At 43.3% G+C, this 18,021-nt stretch overlaps 2 protein-coding genes across 2 annotated transcripts; both read right to left on the bottom strand.

The window, feature by feature from the left end:
- Window positions 1–3,878: 3,878 nt before the first annotated feature.
- LOC127296956 (uncharacterized) lies at window positions 3,879–4,714 on the bottom strand. The gene has a single exon (XM_051327202.2). It carries the CDS (start codon window positions 4,576–4,578, stop codon window positions 3,949–3,951), a length of 630 nt encoding a protein of 209 aa, XP_051183162.1. The 5' UTR covers window positions 4,579–4,714; the 3' UTR covers window positions 3,879–3,948.
- Window positions 4,715–4,922: 208 nt separating this feature from the next.
- LOC127296955 (E3 ubiquitin-protein ligase SPL2) lies at window positions 4,923–8,701 on the bottom strand. The gene is made up of 7 exons (XM_051327201.2): window positions 8,267–8,701; window positions 6,871–6,972; window positions 6,620–6,787; window positions 6,406–6,527; window positions 6,139–6,258; window positions 5,614–5,915; window positions 4,923–5,212 (listed from the first exon to the last, which is right to left on the bottom strand). Exons 1-6 carry the CDS (start codon window positions 8,588–8,590, stop codon window positions 5,615–5,617), a joined length of 1,137 nt encoding a protein of 378 aa, XP_051183161.1. The 5' UTR covers window positions 8,591–8,701; the 3' UTR covers window positions 4,923–5,212; window position 5,614.
- Between the last annotated feature and the right edge of the window lie 9,320 nt (window positions 8,702–18,021).

Consider the following 18,021-nt stretch of genomic DNA (forward strand, 5'->3'; position numbering starts at 1 on the left):
GCATCCCTCCACGATTGGTGCTCATTTGTCGATTTCTTGCGCAGTTGATGCTTTTTGTGTTGATATGTCAATCACTATTTGCTTTCTTCGGTGGTGCCTACTATTTGTTCAAATGAGTAGGTTCATTCGGTTTTAACCGAAAACCGAACCGAATTTTTCGGTTAACCGAATCTTCGGTTTCCTAAATTTTCATGCCAATTTCGGTTACCATTTTTTAAAACCGAATTTGTTCAAAAACCGCAAAAACCGAACCGAAATTTCGGTTAAAACCGAATGCCCACCCTGAGCACCAGCTGTGTAGACATCGGGACATGGAGCATCTGGACGGTATGTTGGAGGATCTTCTTGCGCCGGCTCGTGGCATATCTACGCCATCCAGCATCTAAGTTGCCCTTTGTCTTAGGGTTGTATCTCTTGGTTTTTCTTCCGGACTTGTTGTGTTGTGTACTCAACAGACCTTATGTGGTCGGTACTTCCTGTTTCTACTTGTATTTGAACCTTATATGGATCTGGTTGCTTTATTTATAAAGCGTGACGAAAACCTATTTTAAGAATTCGCACGGTAGGAAAATGTGCATTATTTTACAGGCACAGGAAAATTGTATCTCTACAATTCTAAAACTTGCAAAAAAAAATCGCATTTGCCCGTAGACTATGGGCATATAAAATTTTGAACTTAAATATGAGTATGTGTGTCATGTATAAAAAAGACAACAAAAAATGCATAGACTACGTGACCAAGTTAAGAAAAAAAATGGTGCATATAGGGACTGCACCCATTACGACATTTTTTTTTTAATATGGATGTCTGAGCAGTAGGTTACGGGGCTAGAATTGCATTTTCGGTGCTCGCATCCTACATGCGGCTAGGGGCTCGAAATCTCTTTTTAATTGCAACGGTACCTACGGTGACATCAGCCATGTGATAGATTGAATTCTCTCATAAAATTATGAAATAAAACGGAAACATAATTGAAACACGATTCTTTTGTGAAACATACCGCAATGACATCAGCAATGGCGTCAGCAGTTTTACCTTTTGCCAAAATGTTTCACAACGATTACCCATGTACCAATCAAGTTTCACTTATATTTCAGTTATTAGTTTTATATTAGATAAATGTCAAAAGGCTCGCCAATCTTAAAGCAGTAACTGAACGATGGATATGACTCTGGAACCTACATGCGCTTGTAAATCGCCGCTCCTCGAGGGGGCACCATGCAAAACCCCGCAACACGCACTTGTGTCGAGCTCGGCATCCCGCTCTTGTCTCCATACATCGCAGTTCCACCCCTCGTCTCCAAGCTAGAGAGGCACTCGCCGCCTTGCTTCGTAGTCCTGGGCCACGGCGATCCGTCGACCTCCCTCATCCCCTAGACGGAGAGGTGCTCGCCGCCACGCTCGATGTGGCGCGCATCGTCGTTCTGCGCCATGGTAGACCCCCTAATCCCGAAGATGGGGAAGCCCTCGCCACCGCGGGACCGCCTCTCATTCCGGTGCGTCAAGGCATCACCACCACGGAGCCATCACATCGCTGCCGTGACACGGGGTGTTCATCAGCGCTCCGGAGCATGCGCAGGTGGTCGTGTCATGCAACTACTAGGTATCGTGGATGATGCGGGGCCCTGACGAACCGCCAGAGTGCCCAGGAGTCGAACAGCAAGCAATAGTGCATCGGGGCGCCACCGACGAATGTGCACATGAATGGTCGGCTACGGCATCATCAACGGTGCACTCTTCCTCCTTCGACGAGATTGACTAGAGCATGTTAGACAAGGACATGAGATGAGGTAGACTCTCTCATGTAGATGCATGACCTGCAAGAGGGACACCATGGCGGAGAACATATCCTGTGAAACCAACGAATTCATGCACCGGCTGCACCCAGTGGATGTGGACCTTTGGATGGAAAATGAAGGTGTCAGATCTGAACGCAAGCTGGACTGCTAGTACATTTTATAAATTAAACATTATTGCTTTATCCAATTTCACGAAATGTCCTTCCCAATCCCACATCGTGTATTCTTCGTATCTCGAGACCTTCGGTCTCCAGAAAGCCAAAAAAGAAGACGAATCTCACTTAAATCTAGCAACTCTAGTCTGCTTCATATGTGCATGTGTTTATTTTTCATCCGCATCAACAGATGACGGCTCGTTCTTGCCATCTTAAATACAAAACAATGATTTCCCGAGTAAATAAAAAAATCTTAGAATATGAGTGAATAAATTGCTCATATCATTAACATAAATCAGATCAGACGCCCACAAAAAAATATCAAAAAAGAGAAGGCAAAGGGAGAATAAGAAGTCGACCGATGATCCATGTTTGATTTCATTGAGACCATGGCTGGTCCGACGTGCTCCCATGAGAGATTCCCAAAATATGGTTAGATAAGATCCCAATCCCTCCAGAGCTTTCCCATCAGAAATCTCCAATACTGAATCCTAACAGATATCTCTGATCTTGAATCCCATCAGATATATCTCACCAACCTTGAATCAATCAAAGAGAGAGAGATAGAGAGAGAGAGCTCGGCTGACCATATCTGCTACAGAAGTACACCTAAGTTGAGGGAGGGAGACGACCAGGTTTTGTGATTTCCTCCAACAATTCGCTGGACTGCGAGGTCAATCATGAAAATGAGGCAGCAGCCCAACTTCTAGCTGAAGCACATCCCTTCGTTTTCCATCCAAAGATCCATAGTCAACTGGTGCAGATGGTGCATGAGTTAAGGGGTTTCACAGGATACGTTCTCCACCATGGCGCTATGGCTGCAGCTTGTCTCTTTTAGAGCTGACGAGGAGTTGAGTTTTCGCAGATGCACCTCCATGTTATTTATTTGGGTTGTGGCTAGCTGGTTGTCGGTGTAGAAAAAGCTGAAGTGCGGGAAAAGCCTGTTTTTCAAGTTTCAAAGTTTGGCAAATTTGGTGGCTGTCTAGGTATGAAGAGATGAATAGCCCGAAATACCCTTAGATTAAGTGTATAAGTGTTTCTGTAACTACTCACGGTGTATAAAATTAAATGTACATCATGATAGCGTCGATAAAATTAATGTATAGCTTGGCTAATCCCAATCAGCTCCGTTAGCGTTGGAATCAATGGATTGGAATCGTGCACAGCTTTGGTAGCATTGATTCTAGTGGAGACTGGAGACAGCCGTGGTCCGGCACGTTTGCTTTTTTCGCTTGCGTGAAGGGAATCTGGTGCGGGGAAGCGGTCGGCTGGTGCAAAGAATGGCAGTTTTCCGTAAATATGAGAAATAGTAATGGCAGAGCAACGTACCGGTTCAGATTTAAGTGCCAAAGCTGCGGGAAGCGGATCTGAGATGGTTCGCTCGCGCATTGTATTCTCTGCTTTGGCTTTTGGAAAGGGTAGTGCTGAGCGTCTCCCGGGGCATCAAATTCCCCGATCCCCCGGGTCCTCTGCTTGACACGTGTCCCACGTTCATCCCGCTCGGATCCACGCGCACACAGAAAATTTCCCATGGTTCCGAAAGCGAAGCCTCCGCGCATCGGGAAAACCAGGCGGACCCGATCCAGTGAGAGACCTGCACGCCGAGGAGAACGCCGTCGTGGAGGACTCCGCCGGAGAGGACCGCGACGCAGATTCTCCAGCCGTTTCATCGGCCGCTGGGAGCTCCGCCCCTGCTAGCGGCGTTGATAATGGAAGCATCCGGTGAAGAAAAAATGGGTTAAAAATCCTGGAAATTTCTGCTACAACCATTGCCTGTATTTGCATGAAAAAGGGATTTTTTTGCTACAAACAATTTAAGGATTTGTAAACGATTCTCCTACTTTTGCAACGACAACAGAAACACCGAACGTGAGCTAATCTGACCACGCCGTAATGGACATCACAAGCGCGACGAAACAAAAATGACAGAGAACGCTAGCAAACACGCACATGATTATCTTATCGCTGATCCGTTACATGGTTAATCTTCGTTTCAGCAGTTGTCTGTGTTTCCCCAGCGCACCCTCTTGCCGCCGGCGCTCGTGTTCACCTTCTCGTCGACCGCGCTCGCGCCGGCCTCCGCCTGCACAGGTGCGGTCAGCTTCCTGGCCGCGGTCGCCTTCTCTGCCTCGGTCACCTCGTGCTCCATTGCCCACCGCCGGCCCACGGCGCAGGCCACCGCCAGCGCCACGGCCTGCACCAGGAACATGCCCAGCAGCAGCGCCTCCTCGAGGAGCACCAGCACGAACTGCTCCCTCCGGTCCCTCGCCGACCCGAGGAGCGCGATGCTGCGGTCGTGGCATCGGAACAGGGCGTAAGAGGCGAGCGCTTGGCCGCAGAGCGCGGCGACCGCCAGAGCCGCGTGCGCCGGCAGGCAGCAGCAGAGGTGGCGGCGGGCGAGCAGCACGTAGAGAGACACGAGCGCGGAGAGCAGCGTGGTGGCGTGCACGGAGACGAGCGCCCAGCCCAAGGGCGTCGGCCGGGGCCGGAGAAGGAGCACCGGGCCGAGCGCGGCGGCGGCGAGGGCGAGGAGGGCGTTGTTGAGGAGGAAGAGGAGGAAGTTGGGGAAGGAGCAGCAGGGGCTCCTCGGGCTTGAGCTGGAGTTGCCGGCGTCGGACGCCATTTTGGGATGGGCTTCGAGCTGCCTCGTCGTGTACTGTTCCTAGCGAGAGTGTTGATGGTTCGTGCTATCTGGGGAGAGTTTTGAACGCTGGGCTGGAGAGATAGCCGTTGAGCTGAGCAGGCTAAAGCGAAGTAGCAACGGCAGTGGAGCGGGAGCCTATGGTACTGTTGCGCTCTAGCTCATACTTTGGTTCTTCTCAGGCCACGGCGCCACGCCCTGTCAGCTCCAACTAGAGCACGCGGACCTGACAAAGCTCCAGCATCATACACAACCATGACAACGCATGGCAAATTTTTTGCATCCATAAGGAACCCTTATATTGCTGCGTACAGACTACAGAGTGGTAAAGAAAAACTACTTGCTGAGGGGAGCAGCACACCATGGAAGGGCATACATTTAACACCACCCAAAAAAACAAGGTAATTCTGGGCCATGCATCCATGCAGAATTCTAGCGAGTTTGTAAGACAAGTCAGTTTCTGAGGGTTAGCACATTCATATATTCACAAGACCTTTTAGGCTAGTAACCTAGACTACCGAAGTGCTTGCATCAAAAGAAGGATGGACATTTGGGGTCGCGCGAGGCAGCTGTAGACTCGCGACTTGCCAGTGGTTGGGCCCTATCAGCAAGGAACCTGCCACAAGATTAAAAAAAAGTCAAATCTCATTCCGCTCTTTCTGTGATAATAATTTGATTCCAGTTAAATCCATTTAAAATGAATGGTATGATGTGCCTATGCAACTAGCTTATTCCAATGTGGACAATTCACTAACAGTTTCTGCTAGTTGAAGGAAACAAAATCAGATCGAAAGAACCGTATATTTACAGGCTCTCCATCCATCTAGGTAAAGGCCAGTCAGGACAAAAGTTGGTTCTCAGGGTTCAATTCTTTACAGATTAAAAACGACAAAAGACATGGGTACAGGTTTTTTTAATTGTGTTATAATTCAAATAAGATGACACGACTATAATCAGGAAAATAATGTGAGTTCATGACTCAACCAGCCCCCCAGAAGAATAGAGTTGTTCAATTACCTCAAGAGTCATAAACTCTGAGCATGTGGTCGATATCTTGCCTACACACAGGGCACAGTTGTTCATCCATGAGTACAACCCTTTTTGCGCAGTTGGAGCAGCAGACGAGATGACCACAGGGAACAAAGACTGCCTTCCTTCTTTTCCTTAAGCATATGACACATAATTGCCCGTCTCCCATTTCAGCAGGCTCGTCGTCATCACTGCCATTTTCTACAGCATCATCATCTTCATTGTCGCCCTGGTGAAACCTTTCTTGAGCTTCTCTAGCCTCCCTGTGCCGTTTGACTCTCTCCCAGAACCTGCATCATTACAAACATCAAACCATCCATAACAAACAAGACTACAGTACATTTAACAGGCTGACGTGAACTATCTAGATGCATTTATCTCATAACAATCAAGAACCAGTAAACCAAACCATCAGCAATGGTGACAAATGTCACAATTGATGGTTCAAGAAAAGAAAATTTCACCCAATCATTTAGTTCACCACTACTTTGTTCACTAAGTTACAAAAGGTACCTGTAAATGGCATGGCCTAGTAAGCCAAGTGACACAGTTCCAAGGGCAACAGTAATCCAGAAGAATGCTCTAGCACGTGAAGACATCTCGGCTTCCATCTCACCCTTGGTCAGATCAGACCTGAGTCAAAGTAAAGCGTTATAGAAATGTGGAACTGCAGCGAAAGATACCTTAACATGCATAATAAAATATGGATGCTCTCAAATTCTGGTGATTTGCACAAGTATGAAAGAATCTGAAAACATATATGGTTAAAAATATACTTACAAGAAAAATGGTAGCTCTGGGCATGAGGTGATCTCAACACCCCGATTATTTACTCGACATAATCCTATTGCTGTAAGCTCCTTCCCTATAGGAAGAATCTTTTCCTCGTCCAATAGCGCAATCTACATAAGAAGAAGCAAATAGCTGTAGAAAGAACTCCTCAAGGTAGTATTGCCTAGAATATCTGATTATTCGTACAAACACAAGAACTTACCGGATAGCCATTGCCAACAATAGTCTGAAATAGTGTGTAAGAATTTTGCTCGACTGGGATAAGTTTATGATACACGGTTGTAAGAGGTAATGCTTGCTTAACTGTCCCATCTAACTTCACATGCACCATTCCCAGTGGCTTCTCAGGATCCACAAGAACAAACGGAACCTTGCAAAAGGAAAAGTGTGGTTTGAGGTAAAAATGATTGTGAAAACAGAAAGTGTATCAATAATCAAGTGTAGATAGCATACCCATCTAAATGATGTTATAATTTGCTCTTTCAACGATTTAAAGAAGAGAGCATGGAGATCAAAAGTCCATCCAAAGATGCCTCTCCATTCGCCGAACAAGCACTACATAAGTAAAATCACATACAAGTTAGACATTTCTGCAAGGAGAGCATAATAGGTAAACAAGTGTGTGTTAGAACTTAGAAGAGCAATCCATAACTATACGTAAAGTTTGGGGTGCGCAAGTGATACTTTCCATCTTACTCATAGCAATGTACCATGATAAAGAAAAAAGATGGTGAAATTAAAAAAATCACTCCAGCTATATCTTGAACCCATGAGGGTCCTAAAAGGGGCTAAAGGCATACAGCTATCAATACCAAAACACTTGTGTGAATAACAACTAAAATGTATCCATTAGAAACTTTATACAGCAAGTATAAGGCATTGGGATATTCTAGAATTTGCATCTAAATCAGCAACAGGGGGAGTCAAAGCTTCATTCAGAGACAAAGCTCAAAATTTTACAAATTTCACAGCCCAGGATTCTCATTTGTCACACCTGACTTGCTGTTGCATTTTCCAAAGTTCATTTCAGACTCCAGAACATTTTCCTATCATCCTATGACTACAATATCATAATGCACTCTAGTCACTTGCTACCATCAAAACTCCAAATTGGATGCATCACACAACAGTACATGCCACGCTTCCTGAGCTTTTATAAGGTAGCTGTAATGAGGGCCTAAAAACCTCACGAAAGCAGAAAAAAGTTACAGAATTTGGTTTCGAGCTTGAAGGCTTCTTACTACAGCTGGCTGCTGCGCTAATTAGATAGAGGTACAAAGTTAATCATTTAATCCTCGATGCAAAAGAAGTTCAAACTTTGAACACGTGCTAAGTATCAACATTGAAAGCGTTGAGAACACAATTCAGACCTCGGAAATTTGGACACGAGGATAACTTGGCTGGAAACCCTAAAAATAAAATCTACTTTTCCATACTGTCCCCTTGAGAAAGAAACCACATGAGTTGATACAATGTTCCTTGCTACTACTCAAAACTAGTACAAGGAAAAGTATCCATAACGAATCCGATGGTTGCAAGTAGAGAAATTCTGCAAGATTTCAAGAACAGCTTTGTTCCTCTATCGAAAATTAGCATGGCATCGCCTCAAAATAGAGACAAGTTTCACATAGGCCCCAATGCCCAACTCAAAGGCATATGTCTTGCGCCTAATCGGAACCTTGAAACATCCGCGTCTCATCTCACCGCCACGAGAACCGTAATTGGGCACCCAATTGTCGAGGGTTTATACAAGATTAACAGCAAATTCCTTAGCCAAGCACCCCCATATGTGCTGCCCGTATAGCGCTAGGTCTTGGGGAGGGATACAAGAGGGGAATCTGTAACTGACCGTCTGGGTGTGCCTGGTGACGACGCAGTGCTCGCGTGAGCCCGGGGGGATGAGGAAGGTGCCCCCGGGCGGGGAGCGGACGAGGCCACGGACGACGGCGAGGCGCGACTCGCCGTCGCCGAGCCCCGAGAGGAGGGAGTAGCGGATGTCCGGGATCGCGACCGCCGGCGCCTCGGCGATGCGCCGGAGCGCCCCGGAGGCGGCGAGGTACTTGGCGAGGGAGGCGACGGCGAGCGCCGCCGTGCCGAGGCCGAGCACGGCCCCGTCCAGCGCGGCGGCGACGCGCGCGAGCGCCTCGATCGTCTCCCGGTCCCGCGCCGACATGGCTGCGCTTCGCCGCCGGCGATGGGGCAGCTGACTTGGTGGTCTACGCGTGCGGCGAGGATTGGGGTTCCGACTGGACTGGACCGGACCGGAGATTATCTATGCGTGGATTGGGGGCCTGGAGCCTATCCGACCGACCGGTGAAAACATAATAAACCAACAAGTAGGACTACAAAAAGTTCAAAACCCTTCGAGTCGAGACCAAATCGAAACCAGTTCGAATACGATTACCTTGTCAGTTGTGTCACATTCCATGTCATATTTATGTGAACTTGTGAAGGAGGAAGTTCTTCGTTGGAATTTTTCATTCGTAACATGTATACGTATATGTATTTGAGACTTAAAGCATGAGAAACATGATGACTGAATGTACTATATAAGAGATCCAAGACCACTTGAATCCAAACTGGATGTATGTGATTGATATTTTTTCTTCATATAAATCTAGAAAATTGGAGTTGCTTTTACTTTTCGTAAACTGATCCGGCACTTCTACGTACTTTCTTCTAGGACCGGGCTAGGTAGCATCCGGTGCTGATTTGTTTGACATGGCATCCGGATGTTGTTTTGTTTGACCTGGCATAATTAGTCTGTCCCACCACTCGATCCGGAAAAGGTATGTATCAGGGACAAATTAGCAGACGATACATGGCCTACCAAATTCAGCGTCCCAACATATAACCACCACGTCCCCCCCCCCCCCCCCCCCCTCTCTCTCTCCTAGCTACTTGTGCAAGACGAACTACTCCAGCTCGTCATCCTCCTCCAGATCTCCATGGATCTTCATGGAGCCCCTCCAGCAGTAAACTGAGATGTCATAGGTGCATGCAACATGATTACAGACCCAGATCAACATATATAGATATATTGGGGACACCCCAGGTTTCATGAAAACAAAAAAGCGGAGATAAAACTTACTGCAAAATTTACAAAAAAAATCTCCATGTTCAAGGAAACTCAGTTTTTTCTGTTGCACATAATACATTGATTTCGTTGAGTATATTGGAGTTGCTCCTGCGGGCACGTGAGTTGCTCCTCGGGTCTACATTATGTAAAAAAGCAACTTAGGAAAAAGAACATTTTTCATTGATTGACACTATGAGTAAACAACTTAGCACATGCACGGAGTAACAAAGTAATCTATATAAAAGCAACACTCTTCACTGATGGTTAATAAAATAACGCTCTCCACTCCACTGATAGATGTTATGTGTAAACAAGTTAGCACGTGTGAAGCAACAAAGTATAATATTCCGTTCAATCCGTACTACTTGATGCAAAAAATGAACGTATCTACAACAAAAATGTGTCTAGATACATCTATATTAGTATCAAGTAATATGAATTAGAGGGAGTATGTAAAATAAACTTAAAATAACTTAAAGCAACTACTAGTATGCAACTTAGAATTAAATTTACACAAAAATTAACTTAACTAATTCCAGTATACAACTTAAGCAGATTAGTAAAGCAACTTAGTTAAACCATTAGCCCAACTTAATGGATATTGATGAAATAAAAAAGCATAATGGCTACAGGACTCTTCAGTCCTCGCCATCCCAACAAAAAGAATGTCTCTTATGGTGGAACCAACACCTTCTTTTAGCTATTTTGTGCCAAAAAAAACATGTTAGACAATAGTGTCAACTATGGACCGGTAACACCTAGGAATGATGCTAGACGCCATCATAGGGTTTACAAAGTAGCTAACTACAGCGGCAAAATATGCACGTAGGAGCGCTGGGCATTCTCTTTAGTCATGTGTTCTATAATAGTCTCAAATTTTGTCTGCTAGGAAATCAACTCTCATTAAAAACCATTATTGAGGACCGGAAGGCATTTCTCGTTTAACCAAAAAAATAAATTGCATGTTATGGAAATACACTTATTTAGATGTTGGAACAACTTAGGTATACTAACAGAAGTAACTTAATTAAAACATGATGATAAAAAAGAAAACTCAACTAAATGACAGCGCGTCATAACAACGAAACTATGGAACCTAGACAACTTATATTTAGCAAAGTAACATGTATGAACAACTCCCAAAACTCAACTGAAGTGTTGCAGCGAACTTAGTTTGGTGATCTGAGCAGCTAAATCATTTGGTTAATTGTCTACACAGAAATGTAAAAATGCCTAGCACCGAATGATATGCGTCGTGAATCAGAAAGAATAATCCTGGTCCATGGATATACAAAAAAATAACTTAATAAATGAATAGTAAACAACTTAAGGGATTGTGATAAACAACTTGTTTGCATAAGATTTAGCATATTCCAGGAAGAACAACCTAATAACTGCTTGTCCGGCAAACTTATCCCAAGCATGGTCATCTGCAGTAAAAGAAAGGAATTACAGGACATTGATTCGAAGAACAAGGTGAAAACCCTTACATCAACAAGGAATTGTAGGTGATACAACTTACGGAAAACAAGCACGGGTCAACTTTGCAAGTACCTATGCATGTAACTAGTAACAAGAACAACCTGCATCATCTTAGTTGGACTTTGCAGGCCAAATTGTGAACTGATTATGCACTTAACATAAACATCCAAAAACTAACCTAGGTTGTATTCAATCATGATGCATATTTCACATAAACAAAGCAACAAATCTTGAAACAACATAGATGCATGGTAGACCGAAAAAAGCATAATTAGTTGCTTACATACTTAGGTCATACCCATGTCCTTATCAAGAAGAAAACATTGGACACGAAAAACACCTCAGTACCTTAGTTGTATGTAGATAACAAAACATGATACGACCTAGGTTATGTATAAATCCCAAGAGCATTTCATCGAAGTAAAAAAAACAGCCCCACCCATAAGTAGATAAGTTAGTTTTATGAAGCTAGTTTGCAAGCTATTGTGGTTTACACACCAACTTAGTAAAACCTAGTTAACCAACTAAGTAAAACCTGGTTAACCAACTTTGCGAAACAAAAAAGCTGGGACTGCGTAATGTTGAAGTAAGTAGCAAGAAAAAACAACTTAATTACTTTGACTCCAACTTCAGTATGAAGAAAAATCCAACTTACTTAACCCAGCTATTGTGGTTTAGACACTAACTTAGTAAAATGTGGTTAACCAACTTTGCGGAACCAAAAAGCTGGTACTGCTTAATGTTGTTGTAATTAGCAAGGAAAATCAATTTAACTACTTTGACTATCCAACTTTAATATGAAGACAAATCCAACTTAGTTAAGCCAGTAATCAAACTTATTTATGTTGCTTAATGGGAAAAAATAAGAAGCCAAGGAACATTGTAAAATCCTATCTATATTTTTTTCAAGCTAATTTGCAAGTTATTGTGGTTTAGACACCAACTTAGTAAATTTCGGTGAACCAAGTTTAGGATACCCAAAAAATATGGGACTACCAAATGCAAACAACTTAATTACTTTCTTTGTGCAACTTTAGTATGAAGGCATGTCAACTTACTTAAACCAAAAAATGTTAAAACATAACAAGAATTCTGCATAAACTCGATTATTATCGATCCAGATTCTTTTGGCAAGGGACATCGAGAAAATAAAATATCGACTGGTTAAATGGAGTATAGTCTGTAGTCCCAAAGATCAAGGAGGGCTTGGAGTTCATGACCTGGAAGTCAAGAATTCAGCTCTATTGGGTAAATGGTTGTTTAAGCTACTTACCGAGGATGGGATTTGGCAAACTATTCTTCGGAGAAAGTATATCGGCTCGAAGACATTATCCCAAGTGGTTTGAAACCTATGGATTCACACTTCTGGGCTGGTCTTATGGCGACAAAAAATGTCTTTTTTGCCATGGTACTTTCTCGGTCAAGAATGGAGCACGGATACGGTTCTGGGAAGATGCTTGGCTAGACAATGCACCCTTAAGTGAACAGTATCTTGCTTTGTATAGGATTGTTCGTCGCCAAGGTGATACCATTGCCACAGTAATGGCTACCTCACCTCCGAATACGACGTTCAGACGAGTTTTACTTGGACAAAGGCTTGTGGCATGGAATACCCTAATTCACTGGCTCGAAGATATTCAACTATCACCTGAACTAGACAAATTTAGATGGAATCTTCATGTAGATGGTATTTTTTCTGTAAAATCATTATACAATGCGATCCTTATTTCTGATTTACCAGTTGATAATAATAAGAAGATTTGAAAGATGAAGATACCATTAAAAATTAAAAAAATTTGGATGGTATCTTCGGCGTGGGGTTATTCTCACCAAAGACAATCTTGTTAAGCGGAATTGGTACGGAAGTACACGGTATGTTTTTATAGTTAAACTTTTGCACGAGAAATTCTGCATAGCATGTTATGTGGGTATTTTATCTCCCTTTTTTCGTGCATAATTAAGTGCATATTATGGGAGTATCATTCATTCATGGAAGAAAGGTAAACATTCATTTTGGAAGAAAGGTATTTTTTTAATTTTGCATGCAGGGAGGATAATACGGGAGAGGAAAACAGGAGGTCATTAAATATGTTTATAATAAGAGCCCTGCTAACTTTTTGCTTCTTCTTCTTCTTCAAAAGGTGGTCTTCAGTAGGAACTGGCTGAAGTAGAGGCAGACACACAAAAGAGCCATTGGTGCGACGTGTTGTGCTGTGATAGGCAGCCAAAAACCCCATTCCTCTCCCCTCACAACTCCGCCCCAAGCTTTCCCCGCACTAAGACGCCGGCGCCCCGCCGCGGATCCGCTCCGTCAGCACCGTCCGCACTGAGTCATGCACGTGCACTAGTCAACGCATCTTGATTATTCTATAGGAGTGTTTCTTTTGTGCAAGTATCTTCCACTGTTATTATTCATATTTTTATGTATTATTTTAATTGTAATGTTATGTTTGTGTGTAGGGGGGGGGGGGCAAATGCCCCTTTCCCCAAAGAAGTTCCACCACTGGCTGGAATGCAACCCATCAATGATGTCATGTGTAATCTATGTGCATCTATTCTGAATTTATCTTCCAACTCAGTTATGCATAAAAACAAAACTAAACGATGAAATTTTAAAATAAATATTTTTTTTTTGAAATTTATCTGTTTTCTTCCAACTATCCAAGCACCTGGTGTGATGGACTTGCCACATTCTACTCTCATCATTGTGCTTCCCATTGTCTTTCTTCTTCACGATGCGCAAGAGGGATGTGCTGCAAGCTCTGGCGATGGAAGTGAGTTGTGGGGTTATGTGCAGGTCCGACAGGGTACTACCAAAACACATGCCTCGTCAAACTCTTTGGATGTTTAATATTAAAAATTAGCATGAATCAAACATTAAGATTTGTCGTACAAACCCACCTCTTTGAGTGGTTTTACAAGAAGCCGCGGCACGTCTCATAGATTGAGATGACATGGCCGACCATCCTATGGCTCCAGGGTGATCCGGTATGTTCCTAATCACTTCTCGCTACCAAGTTTCTTTGTTTGAGGCAATAAACACCTCCCCGATTTCAATAACAAAATGGTATCACTGCAAAATCCTAATTCAAAAAGATTAAGAACAAACAAAAACTACGTGGAGATAGCTTCAAGCTCAAGTTGTCCTTTGGATCCCTCCTGAAAGGCTTGTCTTACCTAACTATCATGCACCAAGGTCGTTCCAGAAACTACACCACACCCTCCGAACTAGTAAAACAAACTAAGAAGCGCAATTGCATAAATCCGTTTCAACACACATCAATCAGTAAAATATTGTCTTCATCGTGTTCTTAGGGTCGGCAGTCGGGGTGGTAACTTCCTGTCGATCGGTCCAGTAGCCATTTGTAGGAGGTTGATCTCATCTTCGTGGTTAGTGAGCCATTAATCTACGCACATTTTTTTCAAGGACATATGTGTGGTAAGTATTGAGCTTGATGGAAAGCAAAACTTTCCAGTGGGCACATGTATAGCTACATGGAGGACTCGAGCGTATTGGCGATGAAGGACTTGCATGTGGCTATAGACATCCAAACTTCTCAAGGTGCCCACTATGGAGTTCAGCAATTTTTCTATGGGCTAGATAAAATTGTAAATTTACAATCGGAGCATCACATATACATCCATCTACTCGCAACCCTAGGGCTTTCACTGCCTGCCGCACCTTAATGCCCACCGCCACCAAAGACATCTCAGTTTTGTCCACTAGATTAAATTAGGGCGTATTATTACTAAAATATTAATTATGGATCATGGCTAAACTGATGAATTCATTTCTTTTTTCCAACTGAATTTCAATTTATAGAAAATAGCTTGTTGAAAAGGGCGTCATGCATCTTCCATCCGGTAAACTTATTAAGTGTATAGTTAGTAGATTGGTGAAAGAGGCGCCGCGTATTGCTTGGTCACTGAAAGATAGCTTTCCTTACTAGAGTTAAAGAGGAGAAAACTGAAACAAATAGAGATAATTTTATTTACCCGTTGTTCACATCTTGCAGCTTCTTTGCTGTGTTAGTTTTGTTCAAAGTTAATTACACTCACTTTAAGATTTGGGATGCATGTTTCTTTCCATGTAAAATGCAAAGAACGTCCAAATGCAAAATGTGATGGTGAAGTTGCATGATTATTTAGACTCATAGTTATGGGTGTAACCCTTTCGAGTGAATTCCATTTTTTACTCTCTATATTATGCAATTATGACAGATCTTGTCTGATCTAATGAAAATTTGTCTAGATTACCTATTTTAAAAACTATGAACCATCTTTTTCCGATGTATATCCATTAGGCGAGATGTGAGGTGACAAGAACGAGGAATGAAACATATAGTGAAGATTGAGAAGGCTAGACATAATCGTCGATGACACCCTCCGATATTTACATATTTTGTTGGACCATATCGACCTAACATGTTGCCCTTATCTACCAAAACATGCATAATGATAAAATGGGGTTGCAACAATTTTTTTCAGAAATTCCCATATGGGGTTTTCCAATAGAGTTTTCACTGAATGCGCTAATTTATGTTACAAATACAAAACGGTGGGTAAAAGGTGAAATTCCTCTATTATTTATAGTGAATATATTTTTGCAAAATTCCTTGTAGTGAAAAAACAAAAAGGTGTAGCCATGATCGTCCTATCTATCTTTACCTACTAATAAAGGAAGTAAGATTTCTCTCCTTTTTTTTGGTCCGTTTTAAAGTTGCCTCTATCTTCCAATGAAAATAACGGTGAATGCCACCGGCGGCAAAGTGAAAACGGTTCAGTTAGGGCTCAAATTTGTCCATCGCGGTAGGAACTGATCCCCGATCAGACGATCTGGCATGGGCCACCTAGGTGCGTTCGTGAGCCTGGTCGGCATCGATGGGCCAAAACAAAATGCCCCTTGTGAAGTTACGTCTAGCAGACTAGACACGCCTGAATGCTTTGCGCTAAATAATCCCACCTCGCTTGGTTACAACAATTTCGGCCGATTTATATACGTCAAATTAGCTGAAAACAACTAGACTCGTTACAAAGATCTGATCCGAAAAGTGCTGCCGCAATGGCAGATAAAGAGGGAGAAAGATGTCAAGGAAACAGCATAAAGAGTGCAGAGCACTCCGAGCATAAGAAAACCGTGTGGAATTGACCCGGCCCGTTGGTCACCAGGTGCACGCTGCTTAGATTCGTGGCGCCGGAAGGGAGAGAGTAACGAGGCCGGAGTCGCTCGCGGCACGGCCGCCGCCGCCGCCGGAATCACAGCCAAGGAAGTGTTGTCTCTAGGCAGGCCGGGAAGTGAGGAAGGAGGAGGGGGTTCTGCAGGGATCATCTGGTACACGGGGGGATCCAGTCCAAGTCGCGTCGTTGAGCGGGCGCCGGTCTCCAGTCTCGCGTCCTATCCTGGTGGTGACCGGTCGGTGGGGATCGGGAGTCAGCACCTCCTCTCCAATCTGGCCGCCCTACACGCTTTATAATTTTTCATGTTACATGAATCTAAACAAAGTAGAATCTTTAATCAGATGGATCACACCTCCTGCGCGGTAAAAATCTGAAATGATATTTTAGAAGTTAAATATTTTTCATGAATCTAAACAAAGTAGAATCTTTATAATTTTTCATGTTCTAGGCTTGTTACACGAATCTAAACAAAGTAGAATCTTTAATGAGATGGATCACCACCTCCTGGGCAGTAAATATCTGAAATGATATTTTAGAAGTTAAATATTTTCTCTGGTTTAAAATAATTCTACTTAGACATGTTTTAGTGTGTAGATGCATCTATCTTTAGGCAATAGATACATCTATTTTTAGATAATTATTTTGAACCTGAGGGTGTACCATTCTTACCAGTTTGTTTATGCCCGTCAGGCCATCACACACAGCTGCCACGACACATTGGTTGCGCCGGCCTATAATGGGACGCGACGTTAATGTGTACGTGCCGTGCTAGCGTTAGCTCGACGGATTACCATGTGCCGAACAAAAAAAAAAAACCCTGCCTATGCACGCTCCCGAAGAAGTTATTTATGCGATTTCTTAGCCAACCTAGCGTGAAACACAGCGATTAGATGTGTGCATCGGTGTTTATAACTGCCAAGGCTCGTGTCCCGTGTTGTAGTGTCATCAAAGAATTTCACTCCTAAGCATGCCGCCCTATGTGGATGGAAACCACCATTTTATGATGGTGGGATGAGAACCACCAAAAACTATGTTAGGGTGACACGAGGCCAATAGAAATCAATCTAATTATTTATAATATAGTTGCCCTTACCGCATTAAATATAAGCTCATATACAATAGTAAAGTTATTTTTGCCTAAATAATATTCATTAATTAACAAAAAACAATTAGTAGCAACATAGCCGCATATTTACTTAATTAAGAAATATCAACACGTCGCCTGTCGATAGTGACAGTGGAAGATAAGGGTGTCACTTGCGACAGTGAAGGCACTAGCCGACATGGAAAATACAAGCGATTCCGGGTTACGCAAAGTAGTTGAATCTTAAAATAAATCGGTAGCAACGCACGAGCTTTTGTGCTAGTCTATACCTAATAATAAAAGCGAAAAGGGTTTCTTGTTGGTCCATCGGAAATTGCCCCTAAACTTGAGATAAATTACCCCATTGCCACCGGCAAGTTACGTACTTTTTCACCTATAAAAAATCACTTCTGTCTCCGCCTCCGCTAGAGTAGGCGATGCCCGGCGCAGTCTCATGCCGGCGGGTGGCCGCTCTGCCCTGTCCCGGCCGCAAGCCAGGTCACTGCCGTCCTAAGAGCAAGTACAATAAGTTCTAGTCAGCTGGCTATAAGGATTAAAATAGTATATTTGTGTCTAGTTGGAGGAGAGAGGAGAGGAGAGAGAATGTAAGTGGACTCTTAGACTGCTCATAGTAGGAGTAACTTAGGTAGTAACATCACACATTTCAAGGTGTTTTGCTGACATGGCATAACAATAAATGAAGAAAGAGGGGGAGGTGGTAACTAGCTATGTTACCATAACATCACACACCCAAGATAAAATGAGTCTACAAACTAATAAA

The sequence above is a fragment of the Lolium perenne genome, chromosome 4 (genome assembly GCF_019359855.2).
Source record: "Lolium perenne isolate Kyuss_39 chromosome 4, Kyuss_2.0, whole genome shotgun sequence".
NCBI lineage: Eukaryota > Viridiplantae > Streptophyta > Magnoliopsida > Poales > Poaceae > Lolium > Lolium perenne.

Bases quoted from the DNA above. Each gene is read 5' to 3' on its own strand.
- LOC127296956 (XM_051327202.2), bottom strand. From the start codon at position 4,578: ATGGCGTCCGACGCCGGCAACTCCAGCTCAAGCCCGAGGAGCCCCTGC.
- LOC127296955 (XM_051327201.2), bottom strand. From the start codon at position 8,590: ATGTCGGCGCGGGACCGGGAGACGATCGAGGCGCTCGCGCGCGTCGCC. The intron at 6,788-6,870 runs GTATGCTATCTA...TCCTTTTGCAAG, and splicing joins TTATAACATCATTTAGATGG to GTTCCGTTTGTTCTTGTGGA. The intron at 6,259-6,405 runs GTAAGTATATTT...ACTTTGACTCAG, and splicing joins CCAGAGCTACCATTTTTCTT to GTCTGATCTGACCAAGGGTG.